The sequence below is a fragment of the Lagopus muta genome, chromosome 6, assembly GCF_023343835.1.
Source record: "Lagopus muta isolate bLagMut1 chromosome 6, bLagMut1 primary, whole genome shotgun sequence".
Lineage (NCBI taxonomy): Eukaryota > Metazoa > Chordata > Aves > Galliformes > Phasianidae > Lagopus > Lagopus muta.
This window is the reverse complement of record NC_064438.1, coordinates 28707086-28725749: the sequence shown is the minus strand read 5'-3', so window position 1 is coordinate 28725749 and position 18664 is coordinate 28707086. Positions and strand designations below refer to the sequence as shown.

Below are 18664 nucleotides of genomic sequence, written 5' to 3'. Positions count from 1 at the left end.
TATATACTTAACTAAATGAATAAATCTTCATATGTAATACAGTAGCCACTGATCAAGTGGAAAAACTACTTTTATTTAAAAATTGACAAGTTAACAGTATTTGCCGAGTGTTGACAGTCTATTCGCTCGCGTGTCTCAGCAGAGCTCTTTCATGTCTAGCGTACCCAGCATTGCGGGTTCTTAAATCCTCACTTGCTGTTCACTGTCAGATTCATCTGGAGAACTGGGTGTTGGGAGTTCATCAAAAGCGGTGTGCGCCCCTTCTCTTGTCTGTCCAAAGCACGTTGCTATCACATCAACTGCAAGACTAGCAGTTGCATTCACTTCCTCTTGAGAAGCTCCAAGCAGCGGATTGACTTCAACCATGTCTACAGCTGAAAGCATTCCTGTAAAAATTACATGCAGCTTTGTTACTATGTGTAGTTGCTGTATGAACCAGTGATCGATCACCTGGTGGGATGGCAGGGCCAACCTAGGGGAGCTCAGCTGCATGCAGTGTGCCTGAGTGACCAGAAGGGGCGGAGCCTGGATCCACCCCTTCCATTTAAGTGTTGGCAGTGGAGGTGGGGGCATCTCATCTGGAGATCCCTTCCTCCTTCAGGACCTTACAGACCTTCCAAAGGTAAGCAGTTTTTCTTTCTCTTGTTTCTGTGCCTACTGCTGTCCCATCTAGGCAGATACTCACTCACTGTAGCCTAAGACATTGCTGCTTTGGTATGTTGTTATGCTTTGTATCACATTACACTAAGAAAAAAGGTTAAAGCTGTAATAGGGTTTATTTGCAGCCCATCGTTCTTTGCAATGAGTCTGATGTTTGAACTTCTGACCTATTCTGTCCATTGGACAAGTGAAATTGGCTCAACTGAGGGAAAAGGTCATTGTTTTTAGATGCAAGTGTTTTTCTTTGGTTCCTTTTGTTGTTGCTACCTCTCCTCATCCATGCTTTTAGCATTCAGGAAAAATTCAGGAGTTTGATCTTTCACTTACGGTTCTGAGGTGTGCTTTGTTACATAAGACCATTTTATATTCTCTAGCTAATTTTTGTCATCCTGTTCATGATTCTGTGGAGGTTTCTGCTTTTTTTTTATTTTTCTCATAACAGTTTTTATTGTAAATAACTCATCACTTACACTAAATGAAGTCTCTATGTCACAAGGAGAAAACTCTTAAGTTAGCTGCTGTGTATAATTGGTGAAAACTTGGTGTGTGTGTGTTTTTTTGTTTTTTTTGTTTTTTTGTTTTTTTTTTTTTTTTTTTAGTTTTGCATCCTAGAATAGGATCTCCAAATTATTTAAAATGGTTTGCATCCTTTTTCCCCACGTGTATCTGGTCTCGTGTGAGTAGGTATAGGGGACAGTATTTTGTAGGATGACAAAACCACTTTTTGCACTAGTTGTTATTGTTTCTATTTACTTTTGAGAATGTTGATGGTAGAGCTGTTTTCAACACCTCAAGTACTGCTCAGTGGGAGGAAACTGTTCATCCATTATGAAGGTTGAACTGACTTCTCAAGCACCTTGATTTTTGGCTATATTCATCTTATTTGGTTACACACGAAAAATACAACTGCTACAGGCTTTATGTAGTCTGTCCTTTTTGGCTTAGTGCAAAAAAGCTTGTTTTACCTGTGTCTTACCTGTGTTGTGTATTTCTTCTGCAATGTACATGCCTTCTCTGTAAGTTAATCCTCCCAGAACGGGAGTCCCAGTTGCCGGAGCCAGTGAGGGATCAAAAGCATCGATGTCAAAACTCAGGTGAATTGGTCTCTGTCTCCTATAGACAACAGGATAAGAAAAGCGATCTCAAAAACTTATTACTTTTTCTACATGTATTTTGTCACTGTCCCAGCCGATCAGCAAAGTAGCATCCTCTTGCAAGATCTCTGCACAAAGTCCTACACCATGTTGTATTGTATGGCAACTGCTGAGTCACGGCCTGAACCTGATTGATCACCTGAGGCGAGCCATGAGTCAGCCAGAGAAGCACAGGTGAAGGCAATTCTCCTGTGCTGCCGGAAGGGGTGGAGCCTGGCTGCACCTCTCCTAGACCTATTTAAGAGCTGACTGCCAGTGGGGAAGGATCTCTTCTGGAGATCACCTCTACTGGTGTTTTGTGGGTGAGCCCAGGATAAGGGTAAGCCTTCCATTTATTCTCTTTTGTTATCATAGTCTACTTTGCCTAACTCTCTTGTTTAGTTTGTGATTATAACATCCTAATATTCTTTGATTATACACATATGTATTTGGAAACATGTATATTTTTAATCTTTTGGTTTTTTGAAACATCTCTTAGCTCAAACTTTTTTCTAATATACCTTGGGAAAACAGAAGTTTGTCTTTCTAGTTTCACTTTCTAGTTTCATCTGTTTCAGTCTAAGGAAGAAGCTGTTAAATGCTTCTACCCCATTCACTGCAGCTGAATTCAGTTACATATATATATATGTGTATATATATATGTATATATATATATATGTATATAATTTTGAAAGGGATACTCAAGGCTCAGAGTTAATTCAACAACAGCAAAATACAGGATTCCTCAAGAAACAGGACACATAATATACAGCAGGCTTTATTAGTTGCTACCGCTGTAATTCCTCTCTATTTTTGCCAAACACTGTGAAATGGTTCTGTTCTAAAATGTTCAAGTCAAGGATTCAAGTCAACGCTACGGCTTAATATTTACAGGACACTTTAACGCTTTGCTTAGGCCACCTTACATAATCAGTGACCTTCACTTACATAACTCTTGGGAAAGTAAGTACTCGGCCAGTTGATAGAGTAGTTAAGCCCATAGTTTGTTACCTGCCCATCAGTTGTTCAAATGTCCTTTCCATAACTTTCTGGATCCCAAGGCGATCAACATCCCTCATGGAAAAATACTGGATGTCGTAGTTTTTCAAAATATAGCTGTTAGAATAAGATTTTAAAAATAATCGGAATTATTAGCAGCCTAAACGTAAACTGTACAATTCTTGTGAACAGCCAGGTGTGGAAGAAGCCCGTGATTTCAGTTTACAAAAATCCTTTAAATCAACTTACTATTCAGCAGGATCCACATCCCTCAACCCAATGTACACAATATCAGATGCTGAAAGACAGGGCTTTAGCCAGGAAAAGCCAGGAAGTTGCGGGACCTGCAGGCGAAGTTTTGGTGTTAGATTAGTTTAATGAATTATATAACAAACCTACATTTAATTCTTCCATCAAAACTTTACTTATAGCATCTTCTCTCTGCCTATAGAGAAGAGTTCACTACTTGAGAGTCTTGTTTCCTGATGTAATGAGTCCCTGCCAACGTCACATCATTTCACTTGAGCTGAATACATTGATTAAATTTTTTATTCAGTCTGAAAAGGAGGAGAAAAAAGCTCAAATCCATAAGCAATTGGTAATTAGTATTGGTGAATATATTAGGAGATTAGAAGAAGCAGGAAACCCAGTGTACTTAATGGCAGTGTGAGGTGACTTAGCCAGTACGTCCTACTAGAGTAGGATAAAACCCAAGGTATCTCTACATTTTTAGGAAAGTCATCAAGAAGTCAGACAAACTCTTGCAAAAACAGGGTTAAAAAGCAGGTTTCTAGGTGGGGCAGGGAAGGAGAGTCTGTGTTAGGCTTTATTGCGAAGTAAAACTCCAGAGAACAGGTCTAGAACAGCAAGGCTGCAAATGGAAAAATGATGAGATCCCACTAAAGGTCAGCTTTGATAGTGAAACAGGTATACTGTGCAATTTTGTTAAAAACTTAGTAACTTCTGTTAATTTCAAGAGTGCTTTAAATTATCACACACTACTCTTCTTCCTCTCCTAGCTCTGAATATGTCTAGAGCCAACATAGCAAGAAGGTTTTGCTTCCCTTATATACTTCTCAATTACTAATTATATCCCAGCAACAGCATTTGAAGTCATAACACACTTACAGCCACACACAGTGCTTTATGTAAGTATTGCTTTCTTATAAGACATACAACATTGTTCACCTTAGGGGAGCTTCAAAATTTTCTTTTGCTCTATTTCTCCTGCAAAAGCAGGCACAACTGCCAAATAAAAGTCATCCCCTTTAACTTAAAGAAGAAAAGACAAGAAATACAGTAGCCTTCTATATTATCTTTCTCATGTTGTGGAACTATTTCACAAAGCCCTATTCATTTTGCATTACTTAAGGAATTCTAGCAAGTTTGAAGTGACCATGCAAGAATTATTAGCAAGAGGAAAGTATTTAAAAGAACCAAATAGTTATTCACTTGCAGATGGAATTCATTCAAATGAACTTGCAGGAGAAAGGCGGAAGCACTTCACTAGCTGAGAGCAGTCTTTCTATGCCAGACAGGTACTAATGTTACAATCTCTTCAACAACCATAAAGACATTAAGTTACTCTTGATGTTATTTGGAAGAAGCATTTTATCAACACACAGATTTATCAGGGAATAAACAAAATACAAGGAATGACTAGCAGTGCAAAGTTCCAAAATAAAATCAAGAGTCAGCTTTTGTGCAGATCCAGTGTCTGTTCCCAATATGCAGTTGCCAGTCCTGCTCCTCTCTCCAGCCTGATCCTTAACAGAAACTTGTTACTTTTTCTAAGTTCTGACCCTAAAGGCTTCTGCTCCTGACAAGTGCACAGGACACCACTGTTGTGTCTCCAGTAGATCCTACAGGGTCCTTGTAGCATCGTAGAACAGTTTAGGTGGGAATGGAACTTAAAGACAATCTAGTTCCATCTCCCCTGCGTGGCAGGGACACGTGGCAGTTAAGAAAGCACTCAATGCCAGAAAAATTAAATTTGTAAAGGATTTCAATGTAGGCTGAATGTCTAAGCAAGATACTTACTTTATCTTGAAGTTCTCTCAAGAGAAATGAGAGAGGCTGTCCATGGAGGTTTCCAGACTGAGTTGTAAGAGGAGTGTTAATATCAGCATGTGCATCCACCCAGATCACACCGAGATGTGGGCACTGTCGTGCGTGGCCACTGACGGAACCAAGTGCCAAGCTGCAAGTACAGTAGCAAAGTCTTTACTCAACTGTGCAAAACATTGTCCTTGTAGTTGTTCTGAAGGGGAAATAGGAAGTCTCCAAATTCAGACAGCATCATTGTCATGTTTCAATATATTGAACATCCCTGTGATGAACAAAGGGTGTGTGTTGTACAAACTACTACTGGCACGCCACTTCCAAATAACTCTGCAGGACAGTACTTGTAATGAAAGATTAAAGAGAGCTCTTCTCTCTCCATTGCCAGCCTTTCCAAGCTAGATTTTGCATGTTGTAGCTCCAAATGCTCTTAGGAAATCTGGTACGCTCACTCAGTAATTTGCTTTGTGCCAATTTTGCCATCTTACCTTCACCTCAAATTCATTCTTATGTGCCTAACCTTGTTCAATCACTTCTTACACTGAAGGTTAGTGAAAAAGAATAGAAAGACAGTCTCATGTATTAAAACATCCAGTAAAAAGTAGCCAGTGTGTGGGCATTGCAGATCCTTTCTAAGAGATGACATCCTGAGAGCTAAGGGGTCAAAACAGACATGTCACTAAACATTCACCAATAAAGAAACTGCAATAATTCTTAAAGGGACCTGATCACACAACTTTCCCAAAGAAGAAAATCTCATTTGTATGTTTACAGATTAAGAACAATCTGGAATTAAGCAATACTACCTTTAGAAGACCAGGTTTTTATAAATGGCTTTTATGTCACATCCCAGAAGCCTCAGAAATCAAATCAAGATGCTGCTGTGGTACTGTCAGGGAACGACCCCCCTTCTCACTGCCCTTTATTTTTTATTTAAATTCTTATACTCTCCTCTAAGTATTAGCCTGTAAGCATGCAACACAAATAGCCTCTGGCTTGTGAGCATACCTGTGATCACCTCCTATAGTGACACAGCTGTGTCCAGCAGCTACCGCTCTGCTTACGGCATCAGCCAGTACCTGGCTGGCTAACCCCACTGACCGTGGGTAATAAATCAGGTTGTTGTACAATTCATCATTGGGAACTTGAGTGAAATTCAAATCTCCAAAGTCATACAGTTGGCATCCTGGAAACAAAACAACAAAAAGAGAAAGGGAAGTAATTAAACAGCCATCCAAAGGAAAACACAGTCCAAATTGAAAATATGGTCTCTTCAAAAAACTAGTTGGGCAAATATATAAGGAACAATGGGAATGGAACCAATTCACTAGACTGTTCGTATGCCCTGCCAACAATCATCTCAGAAATCAGAAAGCTCAGGATAATGTCACTTTGATTTATCAATGATATAAGAGGCCAAGCATAGAATGGGCTTTGTTTTGATTATTGACAATTTATAGCACGAAAAGGTATAGTTTCTATTGCTCTCTTTCTAATTAGCCAAGTTGCATACAGTCTTAAAATTAGTTGCTGAAAGATGCCTAGAACTGTATTTCATCAAGTTTGAGTCCTAATAGTTACTTACCATTCCCAGACCCACAGAAACCCAGGCATAAAGCATGGCAAGTTAACTATAATGGAGGTGGTGGAATTTGTTTGTTTGTTTGTTTTAGAAGAATACTTCCCGTGCAACTGGTATCTTGTAAGGGAACCTGACTATTTTCTCAAAACAAGATGTCATAGGAGATAGTTTAATTCTGGGACTTTGACCCCAGCCCTCTTTGAGATCCTGTCATTGCCAGTTACAACTTAAACAGCTGTTGAAACATGACAGTGTTATGAATCTAAGACTTATCCTAAAAGATCTTTCTGTTTATTTAACAAAAAGAAGTCCCTTCATAGACTAGGAAACAAGGGAATATTTTTGGGTGTCATCTCCGTTCTCTCACCCAGATGAAAAAAGTTTATTAACTGGCTGCTTCTAAATTCTCTTCCATCTCAGTGCTTCACCTTTGAAGTTCTGCTGTCTGATACCACGTGCTTTCATAACAGTCTCTCAGATCTTGCAGTCACAGTCTTTCAGTTTCAGATAGGCCAGCTGCTGCAGGCTCTGATGAGTACTGTAAAAAGTATTTACAACTATGCGAAGAGTAGCTTAAGGCTACCCTAAATACCACTCACGCCTCTCCAGTTTGTTCCTCAGAATCACTAGTTGGTAAACAGTTCAAAGCATCCAGGCTGGAGCTTGACATTTTGCCTTTTGCCATTCAGTGACTAACAGGGAACTTTGAAAAACTAAGGCAAGCAAATCAACATGTAGGAATGTCCCACTTGGGACTCTGTGATTCCTGCCTAACTCCCATGAAACCATTAGCTGTGAGAAAGGCTCTGAATTTGGTTGAAATAAGGTTGAAGTTATATTGAGGAAAATATGAGTTCATTATCATTTCAAAGGGTTTTTGGACTGATGAATGGAATGAAGGAAAGAGTTTGAGTCGCTTGTGAGAATTAGGCTGCTGGGAAATAGGCGAGCATACTTTGTATATCAAGGACATACACAAATGTAAATCTGCTAGGAGAAGATATGGCAGCTGAGCACAGCTACTTGCTAAAGCGTTCAGTAAATACAGCATCAGCTACTCTGCGAGAATGCTCATTAGGGTATGAGTCTCTACAGAGACTTAAAGTAGTAGCCGGACCTACTACTATTCCATAGATTTCAAAAGACAGCACAGGCATACAGCAGCATTTTTCTCCTCCCTTACACAATTCCTAAGTTCTCAGCAGAAGAACAACAGCTTTGGAATTTTGAGCTTTTTTTTTTTTTTTTTTCCCCAGGTTTCAGTGCATTATCTGATCTCTAGTGCAAACATTTCCCCCCACTGTTTCATTCCGTTTCCACACAGAATCAGGAAAGCATCACAACGTTCACTGTACCTTAAAGAATTTTTTTTTTTTTTTCATCTGTATCATTCTGCAAAACTACTTCTCAGGTACATGCACAATATTCCACTATTATGTATAGATTCAATGAAAGTATTTGAGTGTGGTTGAAGATGAGCTTTATAATAAAACTTCAAGGTACCACCATCAGCCACTTGGTACCAAGAGCTTTGGAAGACTACAAATTAAGTCTTCCACATTCCTTTGATCTGATGCCTCTGACATGCACAGGGAGTAGATCTGCAGTTGAGCAGCCATGTTTAGTGATTTGCACAGCAAGAGCACGTTGTACAATGTAATGGAGGAAAGGACTGCCACTTAAGACTTGTTCTCTCTGCCAGGATTTTTACCCACTGAAGGACCAAAAAGAACGGAAGGCAATTATACCATGGTGCCCCATCTTTAGATCAGTATAAAACAAAGAACTGACTGTGCCTTTTTTCATAGTAATTCAAGGATTCTTTTAAGATCCCTGAGGTTATCATCAAAGCAGGGCAAACAGCAGATTCTAGAAGTGATAGCTAAAGGACTATCAACTTATGCCTGAGATCTTCTTTTTTGTTTGTTGGGTTGTTTTTTTTCCTGTTTTCTTCTAAACCCCTGAAGTACATTCAAGTTCTTGAAAATGGAAAAAGATGTGAGCAGACAGGAAAACTGGATTCTTTGGACTCATTAGAAGGCACAGCATGCACACCATTTGCTGGTGCAGCAGGTCATATCTACTCAGGAACAGCAGGGGACATGCCTTGGCATTCACTGATTCATTCTGCTAGGTGAAGCTTTGTTTTCCAAAAATTAAAGAGAAAAACACACAAAAGGACAACACACCAGACACTTGGTGGCTGTGATCAGCAAGTTCATTGCACCTGTGACCTAATTGGAAGGCTATGTAGAATGAAAGCAGTTTCCCCCCTCCCCAGCTTAGAGCTGCATGTGTTTTTATTTCAGACAGTCACATTCTTATCTGTCAAAAATATTCAGTAGGATAGATGAGAATTCTTAACTGCTCAGATTTATTCATCAATGTTACCTCATGTCTATCAGCATTTAGATTATTAGATTTTTTTCTGACTCAAGAAAATGCAGTAAAAATCTCACAGTTCCTTTCTTTAGCTTACTTTTACAGTAAAAAGCATCAGGTTATGTTTGTTTAAAAAAAAAACAAAAAAAAAACAACAACAACTCCAATCAAGTAGAATTATTTTCAACATCAGATTCTTTCACATTTAGGCTTTCATTTTAAATCAAATAGTACCATTCCGTACTTAGAAACTAAAAGCCACAGATGGTTTGCTAGTAACTAAAGAATGTGAAGTTAAATATAATAAAGAAATTTTTTTGCTCTCCTTCAAATCTCTTCACAAAAAATTATGTTAAAATGAAGAAATAGGTTCTGTTCTAGAAATTAGTGACTTATCAATACCATATATACACACGCACACGCACCCCCCTAAATCAATACAACTCAGCTTTATCAACACTGACTCACTGCCTATTTTAAGCGATCACTGTTTCAAGTGAGAGGGGTAGGGAGTAGGATTCATCTGTTGCTGTTGTAGGAGCTTGAAAGGGGTATCAGGAAGATGAGGGTGTCAGTCTGAATACAAACACACAGTGTAAGTACATAAACAATACATGCATTTATGTACAACAGTTCTTCTGTTAGTATGCATGATTAATGTAGAGCTACTTTGGGTGCACAATTCAGCCAAAAAGGAGTAAAGTTAACTTGGAACATTTTGCACAGTTGATCTTTCCTAGGTGCAGGGGAATTGGCAGGTCACAGCCTGAGCTGATGGTGGAGCACCATGTGAGAAGCTGTGGTTATCTCAGGGGGCTCAGCTGCATGCAGTGCAACAGAACCACCGAAAGGGGTGGAATCTGAGTCCGCCCCATCTCAACCTCATTTGAGGGTTGGCAGCCAAGGGAAGCAGTATCTCTCTAGATAGAGACTGCACTCCTCTTGAGACGTTACCAGTCATTAGAAAGGGTGAGCTTGTATTCCTTTCTTTTTTCAATCTGCTCTTGTTCTGTAGGGTTTGTATCCTACTAGAAGGCACTGTGATAACCTTCTTTGGCCATATACTGGGTCTGCTTCTTTTGGCCAGAACAGGTTAGAAGGCCAAACAAGTATCCAACCAGCAGATGAGGGGATGTAGAAGCTTCTTTAGCTTGCAGAGCCCAAAACAGAAATCTACATATATCTAGTAAAGGAAATCAGCATTTTTCATCATGAGGAGCTTAACTTGTACTTAGGAAAAAAAATAGAAATACAAATTAAGAATGTATTTAAGAAAATAAAGTTTCCTGTATGCCTTTTCAGATGAACTGCTAACATCATAACGGGGCTCAACCCAATGCAAAAGCAGGTGGCATTTAATTGAAAAACTATCTGGGCACCAGCAGCAAGGAAAGCTTCCCCATCCTTCTCTGCTAGGATGCTGCACCCCACACAGAAGCAAGGATTTGACAGAAAGAGATTCAGCCTTCCGAGTCCATGCTATCTGCTGACATTGCTGAAAGGCACACTGCTGTAATACAGTTATAACAAGTCTCCTAGGCAGCAAATGGGATTTGAAACAAAAGCAGGTGAAAAATGAGATTGTTTTTATCTCTTGACAAATCCTAAATTAAAATGGGAAATTCCTCTTACGGGTTTTTAAATCTGCCTGGACTAATTTAAAAAGAATCTGGAAGTGCCACTGTTAGTGTATCTCACTTTGTGCTATGCATTATATAAAATTGCTCTTATGAAAGCATCACTCCTGCTTACATAACAGAGTTGTTTGCTCAGATTACAGCCTCCTTAGTACAGAAAGGCTTTTCAGGATGTGATGAGTATTATGAACAGTGTTTATAGATAACGTTTTACTTCCTGGGAACAAAGGGCTACAAGCTGTTACCACTATAAGCTCATTGACTAGTATCAACTTAATTTTGTAATGCTTTCTCAGAGACACAGGCAGTGTGTTACACAACAAATTAAGGACTCGTTCAGTATAAACAAGGCATTCTCAAACCTCTTTTAAGACAGTTTTAACCCCCCTTATTCATCTCAGGAGGGGAGCAAGGGCTTATTTTTGTTTTATAGGAATAGGATAGGCTAGCAAAGTTGCAGCTGCAAGGGTCTAAAGCTTCAGCAGCCTAGTTTAATCAAATCTTTTTGCTTTGAAGTTCATTACATAGAGTTTGAGTTTCTTTAAATAAACGTCAACTTCTAATAGGAGATTTCTTCCAGTAAGTATTTGATGGTTCCCTAGTGAAAACAAAGTTTCACTAAGAAGGAAGTTTACATCTCAGGTAGTTCCATCCTGCTTTTTGACATTCAGACAGGTCTGGCTTAAGGCAAAGTAAAAGGCTTCTGTTCAAACTGCAACAACTGCTTCCTCACATCTCTAGTCTGAAGGTGTCTCCTTTGCTTACTATTAGTCAAGAAATATTTTTTTTCAGCCACAAATCAAGAAGCTACCTCATTTCCCCTTTGTAACTTTAATCTTGCGAAACCCAGTGCACTTGACCTGAAAGAGGTCTCCAAAAACGTCAGCATCAGGTGTTGGGAAACATTTGCACTGTGGCTTGCATCAGAGACAAGACAAGGGGGCAGTTGTGATGGTCTGTCACTCCGCTGACCAGCCCAGCACAAGTTCCATTTTCCTTCCAATATACTTAACCCAGAAACAGTTCCTGACAGCAAGTAAGCACTTAGGGCTGTAGGAAGTCAATACCAAAACAGCTTTCAACGATGAAATACTTGAGAATGTTAGAGAAGTGGTTATTATATTAGTTAACCATCCAGGCAGTAACAAGGAAGGAAGAGCAGAAGTAGATAGAGCTCACTGATTCTCTTGTTTCTCCTTATCTGCTGCAATGAACTAGTATCAGACCAGCTTACTTATTCATCTTAAAATGACCAGGTATTGTGATGTTTTTTTTGTTTTGGTTTTTTTTTGGTGCCTTAAACCCAGCTTTTCACCAGCTGGGGTTACAACTTCTATCCAAAAGTAATCTTTCATACCATGTCCATTGAAGTCCTCACCTGCCATAGGTACCTTATTCTTGCAAGTCTACAACAACAGTTAGAATTTTCAAAAGAAATAATATGAGATTACACACAGCCAACATAAAGCAGACCAAAAACTAATTCACTGTCCAGATTTTTCAGTCATCTCCCTGTGCCTCTCCCTAATAACTTCTCTCCTTCAACACCATTCATAATGAAAAATTGAGTAGTATCTGACTTGAATTTATTCCAATCCAGATAACTTTGTGGCTGAAGCAAATCAGCTAAGCCATGTATTAAAATGATTTTTGTAATAAGACGTCAAGATTGAAACACATTGTTCATAAAACTAAATGAAATACAAGACAAAGAACACCATTCTTTGATCCTTTTATCTCATCTTCCTTTTCTGAAAGATCAGAAATAATTCAGTTTCCTGATCTGCACCAGTTTAGCTGAGTATTTTTAAAGGTTTATTTAAAGTAATTGTTTGTCGTATCAGTTTACAATTTAAGCAACCAGTGTGCTTTATTCCAAGTTAAGTTTCTTTTAAAGCTTATTTTGTAGCTAATTCATAGCCTGGAATCTGCACCTAAGGTGGCGGAGGGGAAGGGGGGGAAATAACCTGGAATCTGCACCAAAAAGGGGGAAAAAAAAAACCACATATACATAAAATCAAGAGTGACACACAGAGCTTTTCAGACTGAAGAAACAAGCAGATGGTATCTTCCATCAGCATAAGAAAGGAAAAAAATCGGCACTGACCTATCAGAAGGAATGCCTGAACTCCATGTACATCCACTGCTGTTATTTCTCCAGAAATTTCTAAGCCTCGTGATAATCACGCAGACATCAAAGTGTCCAACATTGAAAAGGATAACCCGTAACTGGCGTCACAACATATTCACCTACTTCTAGCTTAGCTTTCTGGGCTGAGAGCCAGCTGTGAAAAAGCAACCATGAAGCAGCTTCCCTGGAGATGTTCCCAATGCAGCTCTCCTGCAAAGCCTCCGCAGGGTTCCTTCTGCCTGCATGGTTATCAGTCAACTCCTGGCAGTCTGCTGTCACTGAGCAGAGCCACACCTGCCCTCAGTGCATTCTTACAGCTGCCCACATGTTAGAGGCGTGCTGCGGGTGCCAGTTAGGACCACGACATTTAACTTCTCCTTGACTTTGGCCATACAGGTATCAGCAGTCTGTGAAATTAACCATTTGTGGCTTAACAACATTTGAAAGCTATAATTTTAAAGAAGGGTCTCTTGAATCTCTGTGTAAATAAGAGGAGGCAATTTATTCCAGTTCTAGAAATAAGCTGTAGTGCTTCATAAGCATGTTATACTGGTGTTAAATAGGGGGTTTTGTGCATGCTTTTGTCTATGAGAAGCAAAGACAAAGGAAAGAAGGCTCCCATTTACCTGCTTTGTTGGGCATGGAGAGGAAGTGTGCCTGGGTTAAAAAAAAAAAGTGTTCCCAATTCTGCTTGTTAGGGCAGATGTCTTAGCTGTTACTGTTAACAACCTTATGCTGTATCCTAACCAGTTTTTAACCTGAGAAAGTGCATAGCAAATTAATAGACAGCTTTGACAGTATTGACAGTAGATGTGATTAGAAAGCACCCATGAACAATAGTATTTTTCATCTTGGCAACACAAGAATTTAACAAAGCATTCTACTTAAATTTTGAGCAGTAGTTTACTATTTTGTCTGCCTCCATTTTAGCCTCATCAACAGTGAAAATGTGAGTAACAAGACTAAAATAAAAGGGATGGATCTTGAGTTTACCTAGGGAGGAAGTTTAGACTTTGGAATTCTACAGATTAAGGAGACTTGACTGGCTCTACTAACCTAGAATGCCTTAAAGGATATAAAATACTGAGTTTTGAAGAGGAAAAATAGAGACAAAACAGTACAGATCTAAACTAGATTAGAACACTAAAATACTGAATTCCTGACAAATTCTGTTGTTTTTAAATACAAACATGTATTTTAATTTTAATTTTTTTTTTTTTAAAGGCCAAACTATCATATTGACTTAAATTTAAGGAAAGCAGAAAGGAACAGTGTAGCCAAGTCTTAAGGGACACAGGCGATTCTTTAATATTTTTGTCATAGTTACTAGATGTGCTGATGAAAATTCTTTTCCTAACAAGGCAGCTGTAGATGTTACCAGTCACCTCTGCTGAACTCCAGCACCAGTGCTTACTCTCTGTATACAATTAAAAAGCTATCTTCTTAAGAATCTTCACCTGAGATGATGATGGTGGATATGTCAAAGTAGCTGCTTCATTATTTATTTTTCATCAATCCAGAAACTAGTCTTCATCTGAAATTATAACTTCATCCATTGATGAGACAGAAAAACTGAATTACTATTTTAAGGAGCTGATGTCAGCAGGGATCCAGTGGTTTTAGGCAAAGCAGGAGCATCTGTCTCCAGTCACATGGGGATTAGCACCTCCTTTCCTCTTTTGAGGGGGTATCTCCTTAAATTTTCTGATTCACTGCACTGACCTCTTGCATACTATAACAGGAAATAAGCTGTTTAGTAAAACAGAAGAGCAGAAACATGATGGTCATTCTTTTGGACAAGTCTAGCTCTACCAGTGTTGTAGGCTTCGTGACTGCAGTCTATCAACTTGTCAAGCAAGCAACTCTGTTCCAGTGTTTTTAAATGCATTCTAGAGTAGTAGAAACCTAACTGTGACTAAACACAGCAATCCAGCCACATTTGGCTCATTAAATAAAACAAAAATTAGCAATAGTCAACATATCAAAGTTCTTCCAAAGTCTTCATTCTCATACCAGCATTATTTCCATGCTAGCAACACTAATGGTGCTCTAGCTCACAACAGCCTTTGAAGTGACTGAGAGCTACTTACTGCTTACAAAAAAACAAACAAACAAAAACAACAACAAAACACCACAATGTGAGAATGGTCCTTTTCTCTTTCAGGCAAGGGGACTAAGCAACACAGGATTTAAGGTTAATCAGATTCTCTGTATAAGGTACAGCAGAAAGGAGGTGTCAAACAAAAAACAAACCTCTGAAAAGAGTACTTTCCAGTGGAAGTCTAAGAACCTCCTATTTGTGCCCATTTCTATTAACTGCTAGAACAATACACAGCCCTCCAAGTTCTTGTGTTGTCTCCTCCACACCACAGAGTTAAGAATCCCTATTTTCATGTGATATTTTTTTTCTTCTCTGGAGAGATTGTAGAATCCTTTAAGGTGTTAATATTTTAGTTTCCCTTTGGAAAAGAAACAATGCCAAAAGACAAACATCACTAAAGTGATTAAGAAGCCTGCAGGCTTAGTCAGTTATGTTTTAATTATGCTTGCTACAGACTTGCACACCCACTGTTTTTGGCTTGAGAGCTGGACTCCTACCACCTTAGCTCTCTCTCTCTTCCCGAGTATACCTTAAGGTACTACCAGAAGGTAACAGTGTTCTCACTCTAAGGAGAGCATAAAAGACAAGTTAGTGGCTCAGATTTGTCTCTGACAGGCTAGTGATTCCATCTGCCTCTTAGCTCCCTCTTTGTATTTCAGCCTAAGCATAAACAAGCTGCTCAGCAGCAATGATCATTGTAGACAGCCCAAAAGATACCATACCACATGCCTACAGTCAGTGTCTTTCAAGGGAAAGATTCAAGAAGGCAGAAAATAGAGCAGCAGCTCAGGAGGCTGCAATGGAACTATAAGGGTATATCTGTTAAAATAGAGTGAGGGGAACAGAGAAATCCCTTCCAAACAGGAGAGTGCCAAAAGGAAGAACCTAAGATGTGGTGTTCTCACTTTCTCTGACATACCTCAAGCATTATCTACCAAAGTTATTCAGTTAGATATACACACATTCAGAAAGCCATGCAGTCCTTGATATTCAAAGTAATAAAGTATAATACCGGTGACTTAAACAGCGCATGGATCTTACTATCCAAGTGCTACAGTTCTCAAGTGAACTTAAGGGCATCTCCATTTTATGCAGATCAAATTGAACATGTGGATGGAAAATGAGAAAGAAACTTTACAATTTCAGGCAAACAGCAGATTTTAGCAGTCTCTTCTATTTGAAACAAATGAGTGAAGTTTTCTCTATAGAAATGACATTTCCTCTTCCCATTTATGTTTCTTTTGACTTCTGTGAATCCACCTCACTTTCTTGCTGGGAAGCATCACCCCACAGCTCCAAGTTTGTAATGACAAGGGCAAACTGCAGTCATGTCTATAGCCATCTCCAACAACCCTGCTGGAAGGGGAAGCAGTGGGAACAAAACAAAACAGCACCTGCAACTTATTCATGTGAAAGTTTCAGAAATAGACAGTATATATAGGAAAATAGAAGCCTCGTATCTTAGACATTATTTTTAAGGAGAAATCTTTTCTGCTGCAATTATCTACCTGCTCCTGGAAAACGAGAAGCAAGGACCCATGAGAACAACCAATTCTTTTAGCAGAACAGATAGATAGAAGACTCCAGTTAATAAGAGCAGCACTGGTTTTGTTTTTTTTTGTTTTGTTTTGTTTTTGCCTTCTTCAATCTCAAGAAGAAAATGCAGTGTGCTAGGAAGGTGAAAACAGAGGAAGAAGTTTTAATGCCAGTTCAGCATACCACAGGAGGCCAAGCAACGGCACTATCACATTACTCCAGGCAAAGCTATCCTGCCAGCTCCCACACAAAAACTGATCATTAGTTAAGTTTCCACAAATAGATGTGCACAATTTAAAAGGCTGCATTGTAGTTCTCTCCTCAGCCTATCACCCAGTCCTCCAGCAGATGGTCTCTGCACACTTAACAGTTCCTCAGTCCATGCCAGGGACCTGCCCTCACACAGAACATGTTACAACGTTTGTGCCATCTGAGCCAGGTCAGGGGAGAGGTGCAGAGATTCAAGAAGCAATAAGCATCAATGCCAAATGGAAAGGAGCACTACGCCAGTGGAAGAATGCTACAGAAAACTAAAACTGTAGGAAGAAAAAATGCCAGAGCCATTAAAAACTTTAAAAGGAAGAGCAAGAAAGCATCTCCATTTACATTACTAACAAATTAGCAAGCAGTCCATATGCAACTGAGTAGTGAGAGTACTCTTCATCTTCTGTTTATTTCCAAATTTAGTTTGCTTCATTTCTATCCTTACTGTTTGTTGTTGTTACTGAAGTCCTGAAAGGGATCCTCCTTTCTCCTCATCTCCAAGTTTCTAGTGAAGCGAGCACGTGTCATGCAGAGGAGATTTTGTTTCAAAATAAGGATTTCTATAAAATGCTAAGTATTATATCTGATCTACTTGAAAGGGAGCTTTCCAATGGGGAGTTCTGTTGTCATTTATGTCAAACCACTGCCTGCCTTCTCACAAAGATAACATATCCTTTCAAAGCTGCTAACTTGTTATTCTCAATAACTTTAAGGTCAGCAATATCTTGACCTGTGTTTATTTCAGCAGCTCTTCTATTTTTGTTGTGGCTATAGATCATGATTGCTAATAAGTCAAATATTGCCAAGGGTATGCAGGAGATGAGCAAGACTTCCAACTCAACTTGGCATAGGACAGGACAGAAAAAGAGCATCTATTCATTTGCCAGCAAGTTGGGACTTTCCAGCTTGTGAATCACAAAACGCACACAGTGAGCCCATAGGGCTGTACAGAACAATAGCCCTAGAACAACAGGTATAAAGTGGTTTCATAATTCAGATTAAATTTGCTAGAAGGCTATTAAGCGATTATCTTTCCTCTGCACGCATCTGAATTTCATTATCTACAGTGTATGCGATTAGTGCTAATGTGGTTCTTTCTGTTGTTGGTTCACCCCTGTGGTTCATCTCTGATAGTTTTCAGCACTACCGAAAGATTCTCCAAGACCGCTTTGAAGATTTCTGTCCCTTACATCACATTTTGAATGCTGTGTCACAGTTATTAACGAGTTCTCGGCTTTTAGAAACAATAGGTGCAAGAAACTGAAAGACAGACATGCTAAGCCTTCAGACAGATGCAGACCTGAACGTTTCTCCAGAAAATTCCGAGTTTCATTACTTGAAAGTATACGACCGTTGTGGGAACAAGCGGAGTTCCTAGCAACGAACATAGACAGGGACAAAAAAACCGAGAGGCGCGGTCAAGGGCATCCTTTGACTGCGTACACGGAACGCTTCCTACGCGGCCCGATGCTTCTCCGGCTTTTGGGAGCAGCACACGCTCGCAGCCGAACGCAGAGCGGATGCGGTCCCCAGGAGCCGGGAAGGCGGGCGGGCTGCGGCAGTGAGCCCTTTGTTCCGGGCATCCCGCGAGCTTAGCGCTGCGGCTCCGGCTGTTCGGTACGGGAGATCGGTGGCAGGCAGCCCCTCGCGCAGCCTCTCCCAGCCCCGGCGCAGCGGAACGCGGGGCGAACGGCCGCTCCAACCCCCCACCCCCGCGCGGCGGTGCCTCACCGAGCCCGGCCAGCCGCTCCACCAGCCCCGCGGCGCGGAGAGTAGCGGGGCCGCGGTCCACTCCGCGTCGTTTCTGCCAGACAAAGAAGAAGAGACGCGTTAGCGAGCACCGCCCGCCGCCGGGCTGCGGCCCGCCGGGCTGCGGCCCCCCAGCCCAGCTATACGCCCACCTGTCCCCTGGACAACGGGGCGCCCACCAGCGCCACCGAATGCGCTCGCCGGGGCGGCCGCAGCCCCGCATCCGCCCGCTTGAGGAAGAGCCGCACGAAGCCACCGCGCAAAGCCATGGCGCAGGAGATGCCGAGCCGGCAGATGATGCCCGCCGCCGCCGCGCCGCTCCTTTTAGCCGGCTCCAGCTCCGCGCGCGCCGCCCGGCCCCGCCCCCGCCCGCACACCCCCGGGCCGTCTGGCCAATGGCGGCGCGCGCGCGCGGAGGTGTGTCCCGCC

At 40.7% G+C, this 18664-nt stretch overlaps 1 protein-coding gene across 1 annotated transcript; it reads right to left on the bottom strand.

The window, feature by feature from the left end:
- Nucleotides 1-52: 52 nt before the first annotated feature.
- Nucleotides 53-18546, bottom strand: ARG2 (arginase 2). The gene is made up of 8 exons (XM_048947463.1): nt 18388-18546; nt 18218-18290; nt 5862-6039; nt 4833-4992; nt 3042-3136; nt 2805-2909; nt 1637-1773; nt 53-386 (listed from the first exon to the last, which is right to left on the bottom strand). Exons 1-8 carry the CDS (start codon nt 18502-18504, stop codon nt 181-183), a joined length of 1071 nt encoding a protein of 356 aa, XP_048803420.1. The 5' UTR covers nt 18505-18546; the 3' UTR covers nt 53-180.
- Between the last annotated feature and the right edge of the window lie 118 nt (nt 18547-18664).

Bases quoted from the DNA above. Each gene is read 5' to 3' on its own strand.
- ARG2 (XM_048947463.1), bottom strand. From the start codon at position 18,504: ATGGCTTTGCGCGGTGGCTTCGTGCGGCTCTTCCTCAAGCGGGCGGAT. The intron at 3,137-4,832 runs GTAAGTATCTTG...CTTCGCCTGCAG, and splicing joins TGAGAGAACTTCAAGATAAA to GTCCCGCAACTTCCTGGCTT. The intron at 2,910-3,041 runs GTAAGTTGATTT...TTATTCTAACAG, and splicing joins GATGTGGATCCTGCTGAATA to CTATATTTTGAAAAACTACG.